A 14,996-nucleotide genomic window follows, 5' to 3' on the forward strand; every position below is an offset into this window, starting at 1 on the left:
TCCAGAAAAAGTATGAAACTACAATGTTATAATATCTCATTACTGAATTACTCTAAATCTTGATTTAACAGGAAATTTAATGTTTTATGAGAAACAAGACAACAAAAGTAAGTAAATTAAGGACCTTATGTAAATGTAGGGACAGTTGTGGCTTTAATGGCCACAAATGCAGTTCAGATTTGCTCCCTGACAAGGGAAAAAAATAAAACAAAAGAGCACGCAGTGACAGTCCCTACACACAACAGGTAAGGAGGCACACAGAACAAAATAAAATCATGAACTTAAAAATAATAAATAAAGCAAACAAAATAAAAACTTAAAAAATGCATGCAAGTAAAGGAGTGCATTTCGATGTTTGTTCTACATAGCCGTTTTCACTCATTCCCCCCAACACCCACCCAATGGTTTTAAACGCAGTTAAAAAGCACTCATTTGCATTTCCACTGCAAAAGTATGCACAAATGCACTACTACCCATCTATTAAAACCAAAAAATGGAAAAAAACATTATAACTACAACCTGGGATTTATCTTAAAAATTCAAAGCATCTTATGCTCTTTGTGAAGCTGAACTGAGGCACTCCCTGTTCACTGTGCTTGCACAATGTATCAGTTATATGCCACTACCCATCTGTGCTGTAGACTAAGCTGCAGGATATCCATTAAAATGATTAACTACAGAAAAATTCAAACCATTTTCTTAAAATACAAAGATAAAAGACATTTTGTTTTACAAGAACAATAAGACAAAAAGGCATACAACTTAGTGATATCCCATTAAAAAGTCACTTTTTTTTTCCAAACAGCCAGAATACACAGGCTAAAATGCAACTATACAGTTTCATTTCAATTCCCAAAGGCACAGTACTGCATCATTATGCTCCACAACAGATGAGAGAACCGCTCACCATTCCGTTTGGTAATCTTATTACTGACGTCAGCATAACATTCCAGGAAGTGAATCCTCTTAGCTATGTTACTATATGGCAAAGAAAACTCCACTTAGGAAAGACAATAAGAGGAAAAATATGCTCAGTAATGCTCACACTAAGTACATACAATTCTGTGTTTCTCTACAATCAACAACACATCCCTATAAACTCACTGAACACACAGAACACTTATTCCTCTGTTCACACAGTCCATGAAGGAAATGACTGGGGATTTTTCTCTCCATTACGGTTACAGCTAGGATTAATATGCTACAGATTTCATTAGGCACAGCTTAGAAAGCACTGCTGTCCCCACCAATAATGAAGTGGCAGCTGAATAGTTTTTGACGCTTAGGTTAAAGCTAAATACACAGGTCTGCAAATTCAGTGTCACATTCACCTAGCAAAAGTGTTCAGCACAATGGGAAAGGTCAACCCTGCCTGGCACACCGTAATTCTTCTCAACCTGTAAGAACAAGAAATCTGGACAAAACCAAAATTAATGGGGGCGTCAAATACTCAAAATCAGGGGCGCACTTTAAATCTTGCTTTTACAAACTTAGAAAGTTGCTAGAATAGCAGGTTTTGCATCTGTGTGCATTTTCTGATGAATATGAAGTTTGAAACTCAAATGACTATTATTCAGTGACTTCAATCTTCAGTAATTTGTCAGAAAAATACAAATTGTATAATGAAATTCCCAAAATTAAGAGGCAAAAATCTGGACAGTTGAAGCATATGTACAGGTGCTCTACTTTGATTCACATTTGGAATAAGTGTTGCAATCTTACAACTTAAGACAAACAGTAACATGATTTGCTTCACACATTACTTATAGATGCACACAAACATTTTACATGCTTTATACATACATATATACACACACACACACATTATATATATATATATATATATATATACATACACACAAACAAATATATATACCATATACATACACACACAAATATATATACCATATTTATACATAACTATACACAAACATATACGTGTATGCGCACACAGTGCCAATACAGTACACAACCATACTTAACGTACTTTTTATACGTTTCTGTGTGATTACTAGACTAATGCCACGAGAACCTTTCTAGACAGTATCGTATATAAACATATAGACATAAGCATCTCACACAGACGGTCCCTATGCCGCCCCAGTAAAAGTAAGCCACTTCTATCAATAATACCTTATCATCTCTTGCCAAAATAAGTATATCTGGTGAAATTAAACAATTGTAGTGCCATATTCATACTACGCAGAGTCACAAAATAGAAGCTGTAACGAGTCACAAAAACAGTGCTTTCCCCATCTTGTGTTTCCCAGACAGCATTTTTCAACAACTACAGATAATCGATTTGAATATGTAAACAGATGGATGTGACACTGAAAAACAGCAACCTCAGGCACCGCCAACTCGTACTGTGCACCTCAAAGTACTGCTAAAACATGACCTGAGGCGTACCATGCAACTATCTGAAACACGAATCCAAGTTGCATTACATTTTAAACGTATTGCATTTGCTTACTTTAGAATCTCAGTAGATGCCAGATAGCCAGGTACACTTACCCCATTCTATGAATTCAGCTACATACTTTTCTCTCCTCACCAACGAAGTACTGCACTCGTTATAAAGGCAGATCAAAATATCCAAAAGCGTCTCAACACTCATTATATTTTCATTTTTCTGGGGTCCCTGCAGCAGCAACTGCTCCAACTTTTTGAGCCGCACCTTAGCTGACATTTTCAATAGAACTTCAACCGCTAGATGAAACAATAAATCCCAACAAAGGATAGCAAACGACAAATTAATTCACAATCCAATCAATGTAACCCCGAAGAAATAAAGGCCAGTGATTCAGACTTCCAATTAATCCGCTATTTCTGTAAATTTTTGTCAGTGTCAAAATGCAGTTCCCCGATTCCCAGGCCCTACTGGTCCATACCACTTGCTTATGGTCATGGATAGATTCCCATGGCTGAAAGGACCCCGTTGACGTCACTAGTGATGTCATTGGGGCGGTGAAAGGGAGGAGTTGAGGAGGACTCGTCCATCAGTTGTCTAGCGGGAAAGGGTCGGCCATTTGCTGCACGATATCTTCACGAGTATTCGGCCATTTGCTATTTTCAAGTGTATTTTGTGAGTGACGAAGTATACATCTGTATTTTTAGTAGCAAGTATATATTTATTAAGCATGAAACATATATACATGTATGCATTTTTAATAAATGTAAAGTTATATTTTAATAGCTGCATTGTGTCGTTTGTAGGCATAAAATATTGATTTAAATCTGAAAATCGTTACATGTGTGGTTTGGATATAAAATTCTTTACATATAGTAAAGCATTCTGAACCCACTAGCAGCGGCGTTATGTAATTTTCTGTAAAATGTAAACTTATATTTTTTTGTTTTGTGTTCGAATTTTGCATTAAGTGGGAAATATCGATTCCGTTGCGAATGTTAGATATGTGGGTTGGGAATGCTTATCCATTTGCAAGTTGTTTTGTAGCATTGGTTTTAAGTTTGAACCCCTGTATATGTACGGGACATGGTTAACCACAAGGACTGATTTTCATTGCTAAAGTAGTCTTGTTTCTAATTGCAGTTTCAGGCGTAAGAAACACATTCTGTTGAAAAAACAACATAGGATTGTAGGAGCTTACTAGTCTATCGACCGGGAGGTCATTTCAAGCCTAGCTGTTTCATCCCAATATAATGCCATAAAATATTAGATAATAATCAAGATTGCATTTAATAAGGACTGCCAGTGTCCAGGAGGGTTCTGGGTGCTATTCCCGATAAGAATTTACGGTGCACCACCCACTCATCCAGGTTCCTTTTGAGCAGTGTTATAGAGGATGATCTGTTTCACGTAAACAGGCAGCCTAGTGGCAGAATGTCCTATTTAAGTCACAGGACATATTTAGGTCCGTGGAACAGGTGGCCCTAGTCTCGTTTGATTTACAGATATGCAACAAGTTCATTAGGTTTGGGTCTGAGACTGCTCTGTATAAGCCAGGCAAAAGTCTCCCCTAAGATCCACTGATCCCGGGAACTATCGACCTATGAGCCTGACGAGCCTGGTCTGCAAGGCCATGGAACGTATCATCATGGAACTCCCCTTGGTAACCTCCAAACTCTGGATCCCACCCAGTTTAGGTTTGTGAAAGGCAGTTCATAGGTAGGTACTAGGCTATCTGCAAAGCCTAGCCAGAATGTGTTGGCTTTCACCTCCCTTTTAAATGAATTTCCTGGGCCTCTGTCCAGCAGGGCCATTGAAGTGATCCCAGGGGTAAATTTACAATTTCCCATCCACTTGTCAAGATTTCTATTGAAGTGAGTCAATGAGGGGCTTTGCCTAACATAAATTGGGATTCTATTCCAGAGCGAGGGAAGTCTCTGGGACAGGAATCTTTCCCTCCAGCATGTCCTGTTTATTGTCGTGCTGAGGTTTAAATCCCTGGATCGTGTGGCTCTAAGAGATTTGGTTTTCTTGAGGTGGAGCTTGTCCATTAATTCCGGGTTGGACATGGCCTTGTATGTCAGGCAGAGATCACCTCTGAGTAGGCGGTAAGCAACTGAGTAGAGCTGGAGTTTCTTTTGACGAGCTGCATAGGGCATCTGTTTGAGGCCCACAATCCTCTTGGTGAGGTACTTCTGTGGTCTTTCCAGCTGTTGCAGGTGTCGAGTAAGGTACATTTCAAATGGGGCATTGTACTCTATTATGGGCCTGATGAGTAGAGGGGCGCAATGACCTCTCTTGATTTAGATGTGAACCCATTAGTGATTAGGTGGGCTACATAAAAGGATTTTCTAACCACTTTGGCAATGTGATTATCAAATGAGAGGTTGCTTTCTACCTGGGTCCCCATATCCCTAATTACATCTTCTGTACTTAGTGGATTACCACCTATGTGAAAGTTCGTGGGCACTTTGTTTTTCCCAAAGGGGATGACTATGCACTTTTTTGCATTTAGCTTGAGGCCATGGTTCTGACACCAGGTATTTGTCTCCATGAGACCCTTCTGGAGGATGTCTGTGTCAGCCGGAGAATCGATTATGGCCCCCAGTTTGCAATCATCTGCGAACTTGGTCAGCCATAGTCCTCCCGTGCTTGCCTGTACCTCAGAGAAGTATATACCGAACATGGGGGGTCCCAGGACTGAGCCCTGTGGGATGCCACTTGTAACCAGTTTAGAGTCGGACATGGCACCCGCAACTCTGACCATGTGAGTTCTATCCGTGAGCCAGTTGGCAACCCATCTCATGACATAGGGGTTAATGTTCAAGCTGGTGGGCTTATCTATAATGCCAGAGTGGGGAATGGTGTTGAAGGCCTTTGCGAGGTCCAGGTAGGCTGTGTGGACTACCTTTCCCTCATTTGTGGCCTTGGTAACTGTTTCAAAGAAGTCAACTAGGTTTAGGAGGCAGGATCTGCCTTTAACAAAGCCGAATTGGGTAGGGTCCAGTGTCTGGAGGTTCCCAATGTCTCTTGTTAATGAGTTCCATTATGATATGCTCCATAGTTTTGCAGACCAGGTTAGTCAGGCTTATAGGGCGATAGTTCCCAGGATCTGTTGTGGCACCACCTTTGTGGAGCAGGATAACTGTTGCTGTACGCCATTCTTTGGGGTACGTAGCCTGTGGTAAGGCTGAGTTTGAACAGTGAATTTAGGTGAGGGTTTAGTTAATTTTAGAGCATGTGTAAGATGCAGCCTGGGATACCATCCGGTCCCATTGATGCTGTATTTTTGGCTTTGGAGAGGGCTGTTTTCACCCGTATGCCTGTGATGTCTGGGGCTCTACATTATTCTGGGATGGACACTGGCCATTTTGGGGGTGAGGGGGTTAAAGTTTGCACTGAACCTGTCAGCCAGGATGTTTGCAATGTCAGTTGGGTCAGTGTATTTTTTGACATTTTACACTAACTCAGAGAAGATCTGAGAGTTGCCACCTAGATTCTTGACATAGCTAAAGAAGGCTTTGTGATTATCTTTAAAGTCTTTGGCAATTTTTCTTTCGAAACTGGCCTTGGATGATTTTAATGGGGATCGTAGTTTCTTGCTAATACTGCTCAGGGATGTCTTTCCTTTTTGGGATTTTGCTCTATCATGTAATAGTTTCCTCCTTTTGTTGTATAGCTTATTTATGGCCGGGGACCACCAGACTGGTTTCTTCTTTTTGGAGGAGCAAGTCTTGGTTTTACTTGGGATGGCTCGATCCATGCATTCCTGTAGGTGCTCATAGAATGCATTTGTAAAGGATTATGTGGTTTGGGCAGCATTATCCTTTAGCAAGGGGGCTTTGAAACTTTCCCCCTCGGTCTTGGGAACTGTGAAGTTTGCTTTTGAAAAAGTTTTTCACGGTGGTTTCCTTGACTGTGGGTGGGGTCGGGATGTTGATGTCCAGTGTGACTAGTTTATGGTCTGATCTTACCAGCGAGGGGTTTACCTCTGGTGTGGAACACTGATCCCCTATGTTGGTGATGATCAGGTCCAATATGTTGTCACCTCTTGTGGGAGTGGTGACCAGTTGTTCCAGGGCGCTTGAGTGTATAAACTCTAGGAAGCGTTGGGCAAGGAAGTTTGTACTTGAGTAGTATTCCCAGTCATTGTTTGGGTAGTTGAAATCACCCAATATCACAATGTTTGGTAGGACCTTCATATTTTCCAATGTTCTCAGGAATGCTGTGTGGGGGCCCTGAGATAAGGTGGGTGATCTGTAGCAAGCTGCGATCTGAAAAGCAGCTTTGCCCACTGTTAGTTGCGCATGGATGGTCTCTGAGGCCTTAGTGCTGTGCCACTAACCTGGAGGTGTGGGTATCCTTTATGAAAATGGATGCACCCCCTCTTTTTGTATTTTGGTCTGAGTTCTGGGGCCGAAAGGTATGATATGATTTGTAGCCTGGTAGTGCTGGTGTGCTCTCTGGAGCCTTGAACCAGGTTTCTGTTACTGCACAGATATCGATTTTCTCCATACTGAGGAGTGCCTCGAGTTCATGCATTTTGAGGTTTAGACTTCTGGCATTGAATAGCATTACCCGTAGTTTTTGGTTACTTGTGTTGTTTATGGAGGTGGGTTTGTCTTTTGAGCCTTGCCTAAAAAAGGCACTATGAGGGTGGCAAGAGCCTTGGCCAGTATTCGAAAGCCTAAGGGCGACAGGTGCAAGCTGTCTCTGGCGAGGCAGCGTGGCTTGTCAAGCATGTCATCCCAGGCTGATAGACTCTGGATCCCCTTTGAATGACACCAATAGCTTAGCCAATTCTTAAAACTGATCATTTTATCTTTATACTGTGGCATCATTCTTGGTGAGGGCAAGATGCTACTTAGGGTCAGGGTCATACCGGCCTGGGCTACATGGTCAGAGAGCTCCTCTATGTCTCTTTTCATGTAGTTCAGGGAAGTACGTCTCAGGTCGTTCACACCAACATGGACAATGACAGAGTCATATTTGTACTTGTTTTGGAGTGACCTGAGTGCTTGTGTTATGTGGCGGATCCTGGCACCCGACAGGCAGCTTACAGTAACCTTCTCCTTGTTCAGTCTAGTGAGTGGGACGTCAGTGTGCCTGACAAAAGAGTCAACTATTACTAGTGTATTGGGTGTGTTATTTAGCCTTAAGGGCTGTGAATGCGTGGCATACTGACTTTGTGAAGTATGTGATACGTGGTTGTTGTTTGAGGGTGGAGATTGCTTGGATGTCTGCTTTGGAGGTCTCTGCTGCTTTGGTAGATTTTTATTTAGAGCCTCCAAGTATGTTTTTGTGTATTTATGTGTGTTTGCTGGTGCAGATATGACTGGTTTATGTGAGTCTGGTAATGTGCAAGTGTTTCCCTTCTCCTCCTGACTGACTGTTCCAGTCTTGGGTTGAGAGAACTTGGCCTCCAGTTTGGCTGTATAGTTGCATCTCTCACATAGATTTGTGTTTGGAAGGAGGAGAGGGTTGTCTGTGTACATGAGGCAATTGTAACATTGCCTCAAGATGCCCAAATTTACCAGCTGGACCGGAGAGTACACCTGAAACTGCCCTCTGGACATGCCTGTACGGATAAATGAACTGTTTTACTGATTTTCCGGTAGGGACAAATAGGGAGCCTTGTACTACTGTATAGTTAAAGGGGGGGTGTAGTGTTAGCGTTTATTAGTGTGTACTGATAGCTTAGAGCAAGTGCTGAACTATAAAAGGAAGGTTAGGGTGCTTAAATTGAGAATTTGACAAGTTTCCAAGGGAAAAATTGAAGAGCAGACTTTGTGGAGCCTGGAATAGTTTAACTGTAGCTAACCGGCACTGCGTGGTGCGCAAAACCGCACAAATGCAGGTTTTAAAGCAGGGAGATGAAAGAGATAGAAATTAGCCCAAAACGGCCAATAAACTACTAGTTGCTGGGCTGAGACCTCTCCTCCAGGGACAGATAGGCTGCTCAAAGCTCCCCACTCTCACTGGTGAACAGAGAAACTTCCTTTTATCCAAGTAAGGATATGGGCAACACAGGAACTTGTACCACAGCCCTGAATTCAGCAGAACCTGAAACTGGACTAAACTAGCTTAGAAAAGGCGGGAAACAAGATTTTTTTTTTCTTTCAAAAAAGTACAGTAAACTTACACAAAAACACTTTAAATGCTCCGAACAGGTTACCGCACTCCTGAACCTGATCGACTTCTTTGAGGCAGTCACCAAAGCCGTGGATGAGGGTAAGGTGGTTCACAAAGCCTATCGTGACCTCACCACGGCTTTCAACACCATCCCCCATTCTGGAATTATAGCTAAACTCACTAAACTAGGTATAAATCCCTACGTCACAAGATGGGTTGCCAACTGGCTCACTGACAGAACCCACACTGTAAACGTTGCAGACTCCAAATCTGACCTCAAAGCAGTGACAAGTGGAGTACCACAGGGTTCCATCCTGGGACCTCTCCTGTTTGGTATCTATTTCTCTGAAGTACAGGCTAACACAGAAGGCCTCTGGCTAATGAAGTTCGCAGATGACTGCAAACTAGGAGCCATATTCAAGTCCCCAAATGATGTGGACATCCTACAGAAGGGACTGACTGAGACAGATGCCTGGTGTCAGAGCCATGGCCTCAAGCTCAATGCCAAAAAGTGCAGTGTCATCCCCTTTGGTAAAAACTCTGTACCCATGAGCTACCACATAGGCAGCAATCCACTTAACACCGAATGTGTGATAAAGAGACCTTGGGGCCCAGGTGGACAGTAGTCTCTCCTTTGAAAGTCACATCGCCACAGTAGTCAGGAAGTCCTTCTACGTGGCACACCTCATCATAAAAGGGCTCTCATCCAGGAAAAAAAGAGGTCATTGTTCCCCTCTACTCGTCACTCATTAGACCCATTATAGAGTACCACGCCCCTTTTGGAATGTACCTTACAAGACATCTGCAGCAGCTGGAAAGGCCACAGAAGTACCTCACAAAGAGGATTACTGGCCTCAAACAAATGCCCTACACTGAGCGCCTCAAAAAACTCCAGCTGTACTCCGTAGCATATCGTCTACTCCGAGGTGAGGTATTTCTGTGGCCTTTCCAGTTGTTGTAGATGTCTTGTGAGGTACATACCAAGAGGGGCATTGTACTCTATAATGGGTCTAATGAGTGACGAGTAGAGGGGAACATTGACCTCTTTTTTTCCTGGATGATAAACCTTTTGTGATGCAGTGTGCCATGTAGAAGGATTTCCCGACTACTGTGGTGATGTGATTATCAAAGGAGAGACTACTGTCCACCTGTGTCCCAAGGTCTCGTATCACACTTTCGGTGTTATGTAGACTACCACCTATGTGGTAGCTCATGGGTACAGAGTTTTTACCAAAGGGGATGACAATGCACTTTTTGGCATTGAGCTTGAGGCAATGGCTTTGACACCAGGCATCTGTCTCAATGAGGCCCTTTTGTAGGATGTCCACATTATTAGGAGTTTTGATTATGGCTCCTAGTTTGCAGTCATCTGCGAACTTCATTAGCCAAAGACCTTCTGTGTTAGCCTGTACTTTAGAAAAGTAGATACCAAACAGGAGAGTACCCAGAACTGAACCCTGTGGTACTCTACTTGTCACTGGTCCGAAGCTGGATTTGAAGTCTGCTACTTTCACAGTGTGGGTTTTGTCAGTGAGCCAGTTGGCAACCTATCTTGTGACATATACCACTAATCTATAATTCCAGAGTGAGGGATGGCGTCAAAAGCCTTGGCGAGATCTAAATAGGCTGTGTGAACCACCTTACCCTCGTCTAAGGCTTTGGTGACTGTTTCAAAGAAGTCTATCAGGTTTAGGAGACATGATCTGACCTTGCAAACAAGGCTGGTCAGGCTTTTGGGTCTGTAATTCCTCAGGTCTATTGCTAGGTATCCTTTGTGGAGGGGAGTAACTGTTGCTATGCTCCATTCCGCAGGAACAAAGCCTGTGGTTTGACTATGATTGAAAAGGTACTTAACGGTGATGCTTCTTCATGTTTTAGCCTGTTTAGAAGACAGTCTAGGATGTTGTCTGGTCCCATAGAGGCTGTGTTTTTTTTTGTTTTGGATAAGGCTTTGATGACCTATTCTTCAGCTATATAGGGTGGGGCAAGGTTTGTGATGCATTTGGAGGGGATAGGGGGATGAAACATTCACTACACCTATCCGTTAGCAGGTTTGCTGTCTCTATAGGGTCAGTGTGTGCAATACCATTGGTCACTAGTTGTACGCATACTTTGGTCCTACCTTTTAGGCTACTTACATAGCTGTAAAAGGCCTTACGGTTATCCTTGGCTGTGCTAGAAAAGTTTTTTCAAAGAGGCCCTTAGAGAATTTGACAAATTGTCTTATTTGCCTGTTGAGGGTTAGGAGGGTGCTTTTCCATTCTTAGGGTCTCACCTTTGTTTTCATGGACAGCAACTTTTTGTGTTTATTGTAAAGTGTGTTGATGTCCACCATGGCGGCTGTTTTTTTACTTGAGGCTCTGGCTTTGATTCTTTCTGGTACAGCCAAGTCTGTACACTTATGCAAGTGATTTATTTATTTAACATTTGTTGACCGGGAAATTCTAACTAGGGCAAAGCCTATTTTCAGCAGAGGCTTGGGAAGAAATGCTTCAGACACATGTCTTTGTAATGTGGGAGGAAGCCAGAGTACCTGGAGGAAACCCACACGAACGTAAGGAGGGCATGCAGATTCCACACAGAAGGCACCCGGCCGAGAATTGAACCAGAGAACCTCTTGCTGTGAGGCAACGTTAACTACTGTACCACCCTGATTGTACAGGGCTTTAGTGTAGGCTTCACTGTAGTTACCACTTCCAGCTGGGGGTGGAACTTGGAATGGATTTATACCTTCACCTAAGAGGGTATAGTTTGCTGCCTCGGTGAAGCTTTTTAGTCTGATTTCGCCCTTTGTGAGTTCTGGTGTTAGTGTCAGCTTGAAGGTGACTGATTTGTGGTAAGATTTAACTTACGAGCATCCGGCAGTTGGGGTAGTGCATATGTAAGCTGAGTTACAAATGTTTTTATTTAATATGTTATGACTGAATGCTGAAAAGTGTATGTATTTTTTTCTAATCCCTGTACTTAACTAAAAAGTTTTGGTAGAGTATGTATAGTCAATAAGTAGGAATGTAAATTACACACAGCTGTCAAAGATCATAATTTTTTTAATCATTTTTATTTGTTGGGAGGATACCAATTTATTCAAATGATGTAATTGTTTTCTCTTTATTTGATGTATGTTATTGAATGCACAAGTATGTATGTATTTTTTTCCTTTGGGTTAGAGTCTCAAGCCTTTTTTGGCGATTTTTACATTGGGACATACCACCTTAGTTTGCACAGGTATGACTGCTGCTGACTTGACTAATATTCTGATGGGGCTGTCAATTAAACTGTATTGGCCACATTTCAGTTTTTAACTTTCTCCCACAGTTCATGACTCTCAAAGCACCAAGCAACATTTTCTCTACGTCAGCGAACATTACCAACATCAGTTTTCTGAACACAACACTTAAAAATCCTACTTCCCCCTAAGAACGTGCCACAGAGAATAAATGAAAACAATTTTAACCCCAATGACATCACTCTATGGAAAGTATGAAGGGAAATAAAGGAGAAAAGTGGACTGCATGTAAGTGCAAATCCAGACTACTGAGTGATGTGGTTAGTCAAGGTCTGATGATCTCCATTGTCACTTACAACTGTTAATATCACTAATATGATAAAAGTAAAAGTTTTTTTATTATTGCTGAGGATCTCACCCATCTGTCCTTAATTTGGCTGAAAAATGTGCTCTGTAACTCATAGTAATACATCCTAAAACTATTACTGGATATGTCCATTGTTCTGATGGCAAGAAAGAAGTTGAGCGTTATTATTACACATATTTCTGATTATTTAGTGCTCATCTCTCAAGTGTCCCTGATCCTGACTCATTACAGTTGCCTATTAATAGCTTTTTTTGGGGGGGGGGGGTAAAGGTGTGGATGTTAATTAAACCTGGTGTTCTGTTAACCTGTTTATGTGATTTTAAAGTAATAGATTAAAAGATACTCTCCCTAATTCAGGCCTTTTCCCACCCATAATTATTATTATTAGCTTTGTTCATAGGTTGGTACTAGGCTATTGGCCCTAGGACCTATACAAGCTTAGCCATAACAATTCCCTGGCTATTTCTTCCCACAATGTTTACTTCCCTGGACCCCTGTCTAGCAGGGCCACTGACATGATCCCCGGGGTGAATTTCCTATCTCCCATCCAATCGTCAAGGTTCCTTTTGAAGAGGGCCAAAGAGGCGCTCTGCTTGACATGTATGGGCAGTCTATTCCAGAGTCTGGGGAGTCTGTGGGTCAGGAACCTATCCATCTAGCATGTTTTGTTCATTGTGATGACATGGTTTAGATCCCTGGATCGTGTGGCTCTGAGGGATTGGGATGTCTTTAAGTGTAGCATGTCCAACAGCTCAGGGTTTGACATGGCCTTGTATGTTAAGCAGGGATTGCCTCTGAGTAGATGATATGCGACAGTATAGCTGGAGTTTTTTTAGACGGTCAGCATAGGGCATCTGCTTTAGGCCTGTGATTCTTTTAGTGAGGTATTTCTCCAGCCTTTCCAGTTGTTGCAGATGACTTGAGAGGTACATACCAAATGGGGTGTTTTATTCTATAATGGGTCTTATGAGGGATGAGTACAGTGGGATAATGACTTCCTTTTTTCTGGATGAAAAGCCCCTAATGATGAGGTGTGCACATAGAAGGGTTTCCTGACTGTTGTGGCGATGTGGTTATCGAAGGTGAGACCACTGTCCACCTGTGTCCCTAAGTCTCTTATCACACTTTCAGTGTTTAGTGTACTGCCACCTATGTGGTAATTCACGGGTACATGTTTTTTCCCCAAAGGGGATAACTATACATTTCTTGGTATTGAGCTTCAGCCCATGGCTCTGGCACCAAGCATCTGTTTCTGTAAGGCCCTTTTGTAGAATATCCACATCATTTGGGGATTCAATAATGGCTCCCAGTTTGCAGTGATCTGCGAACTTTGTTAGCCAGAGTCCCTTAGTGTTGGCCTGTACTTCAGAGAAGTAGATGCCAAACAAGAGCAGTTCCGGGGACTGAACCCTGAGGTACTCCACTTGTCACTTGTCTGGAGCTGGATTTGGAGTCTGCTACTTTTACAGTGTGGGTTCTGTCAGTAAGCCAGTTGGCAACCCATCGAGTGGCATAAGGATTAATGCCCAGCTTAGTAAGTTTATCTATCACTCCAGAGTGGGGGATGGTGTTGAAGGCCTTGGTGAGGTCCAGATAGGCTGTGTGGACCGCCTTACCCTTGTCCACAGCTGTGGAGACTGATTCAAAGAAGTCAGTCAGGTTCAGGAGACAAGATCGGCCCTTCACGAACCCAAACTGGGTGGGGTCCAGTGTTTGAAGGTTGCCAATGTCTTTGTTTATAAGTTCCATGATAATACGTTCCATGGCCTTGCAGCTCAGGCTCGTCAGACTGATGGGGCGGTAGTTCCCAGGATCCAAGGTGGATCCCCCCTTGTGGAGTGGGATAACTGTAGCCGTGTGCCACTCAGTGGGCACGAAGCCTGAGGTGAGGCATTAAACATTACACTTAAGTGAGGTGCCAGTTGATTTTGTAGGTCATTTAGTACACAGCCCGGGATGTCATCTGGTCCCATTGTTGCTGTATTCTTAGCTTTGGAGAGTGCAGTTTTGACCTGTGTGGCCGTTATTACCGGAATTTGGCAATCTTTCGGTATTGAGATGGGCTCTTTAGGGGGTGAGAGGAGGGTGAAGTTGGCACTGGATTGATCTACCAGGATATTGGCAATATCCGTGGAATCAGTATATTTAATGCCATTCTGTTGTAGCTCAGAGCAGATCTGAGCATTGCCATTTAGATTCTTGAGACAGCTATAGAATGCCCTGTGGTTGTCTTTGTAATCTTTGGCAATTTTATTTTCATAACTAGCTTTGGAGGATTTTATGAGGGATCTCAGCTTCTTACTGAGGCTGGTAAGGGAGTTTTTTGCATCCTGGGATTTTCCTCTTTTCTGCAACAGTTTCTTCCTTTTGTTGTAAAGTTTGTTTATGGCAGGGGACCACCAGATCGGCTTCCTTTTTTTTTTGGAGGAGAGCATCTTAGTTCTATTTGGGATGGCATGATTCATGCACAAGTGGATGTGCTCGTACAGTGCCTTAGTGTAAAATTCAGCAGTCGAATTTTCAGTTCCCGTCTGCATGAGTGTCATGAAGTTTGTCACTTCTGACTTGAGTAGCATGAAGTTGGCTTTGGAGAAGTTTTTTATGGGGGTTTCCTTACTGGGGGTGGGGGAGGAATGTGGATGTCAGGGGTGATTAGCTTATGGTAAGACCTGACCAACGAGGGGGGTGACCATAGGTGTGGAGCATCGATTTCCCATGTTGGTAATTACCAGGTCTAGAATATTGGAGCCCCTGGTGGGACTATGGATTAGTTGACCCAGGGCGTTGGAATTTATGAATTCCAAGAACCGTTGGGCAAAGGTGTTGGCATGTGTAGTTTTCCCAGTTAATGGCAGGGTAGT

The 14,996-nt window shown here is 42.7% G+C and overlaps 1 protein-coding gene across 1 annotated transcript in view; it reads right to left on the minus strand.

The window, feature by feature from the left end:
- LOC122803905 (serine/threonine-protein kinase MRCK beta-like) overlaps window positions 1–2,961 on the minus strand; it is a gene marked incomplete in the record, with an annotated part of 2,302,169 nt that extends 2,299,208 nt beyond the window's left edge. Inside the window, 1 exon segment of the mRNA XM_044073588.1 lies at window positions 2,515–2,961. Coding sequence (XP_043929523.1) covers window positions 2,515–2,689 — 175 coding nt within the window.
- Between the last annotated feature and the right edge of the window lie 12,035 nt (window positions 2,962–14,996).

The sequence above is a fragment of the Protopterus annectens genome, chromosome 6.part0, assembly GCF_019279795.1.
Source record: "Protopterus annectens isolate FY-2018-M chromosome 6.part0, PAN1.0, whole genome shotgun sequence".
Classification (NCBI taxonomy): domain Eukaryota; kingdom Metazoa; phylum Chordata; order Ceratodontiformes; family Protopteridae; genus Protopterus; species Protopterus annectens.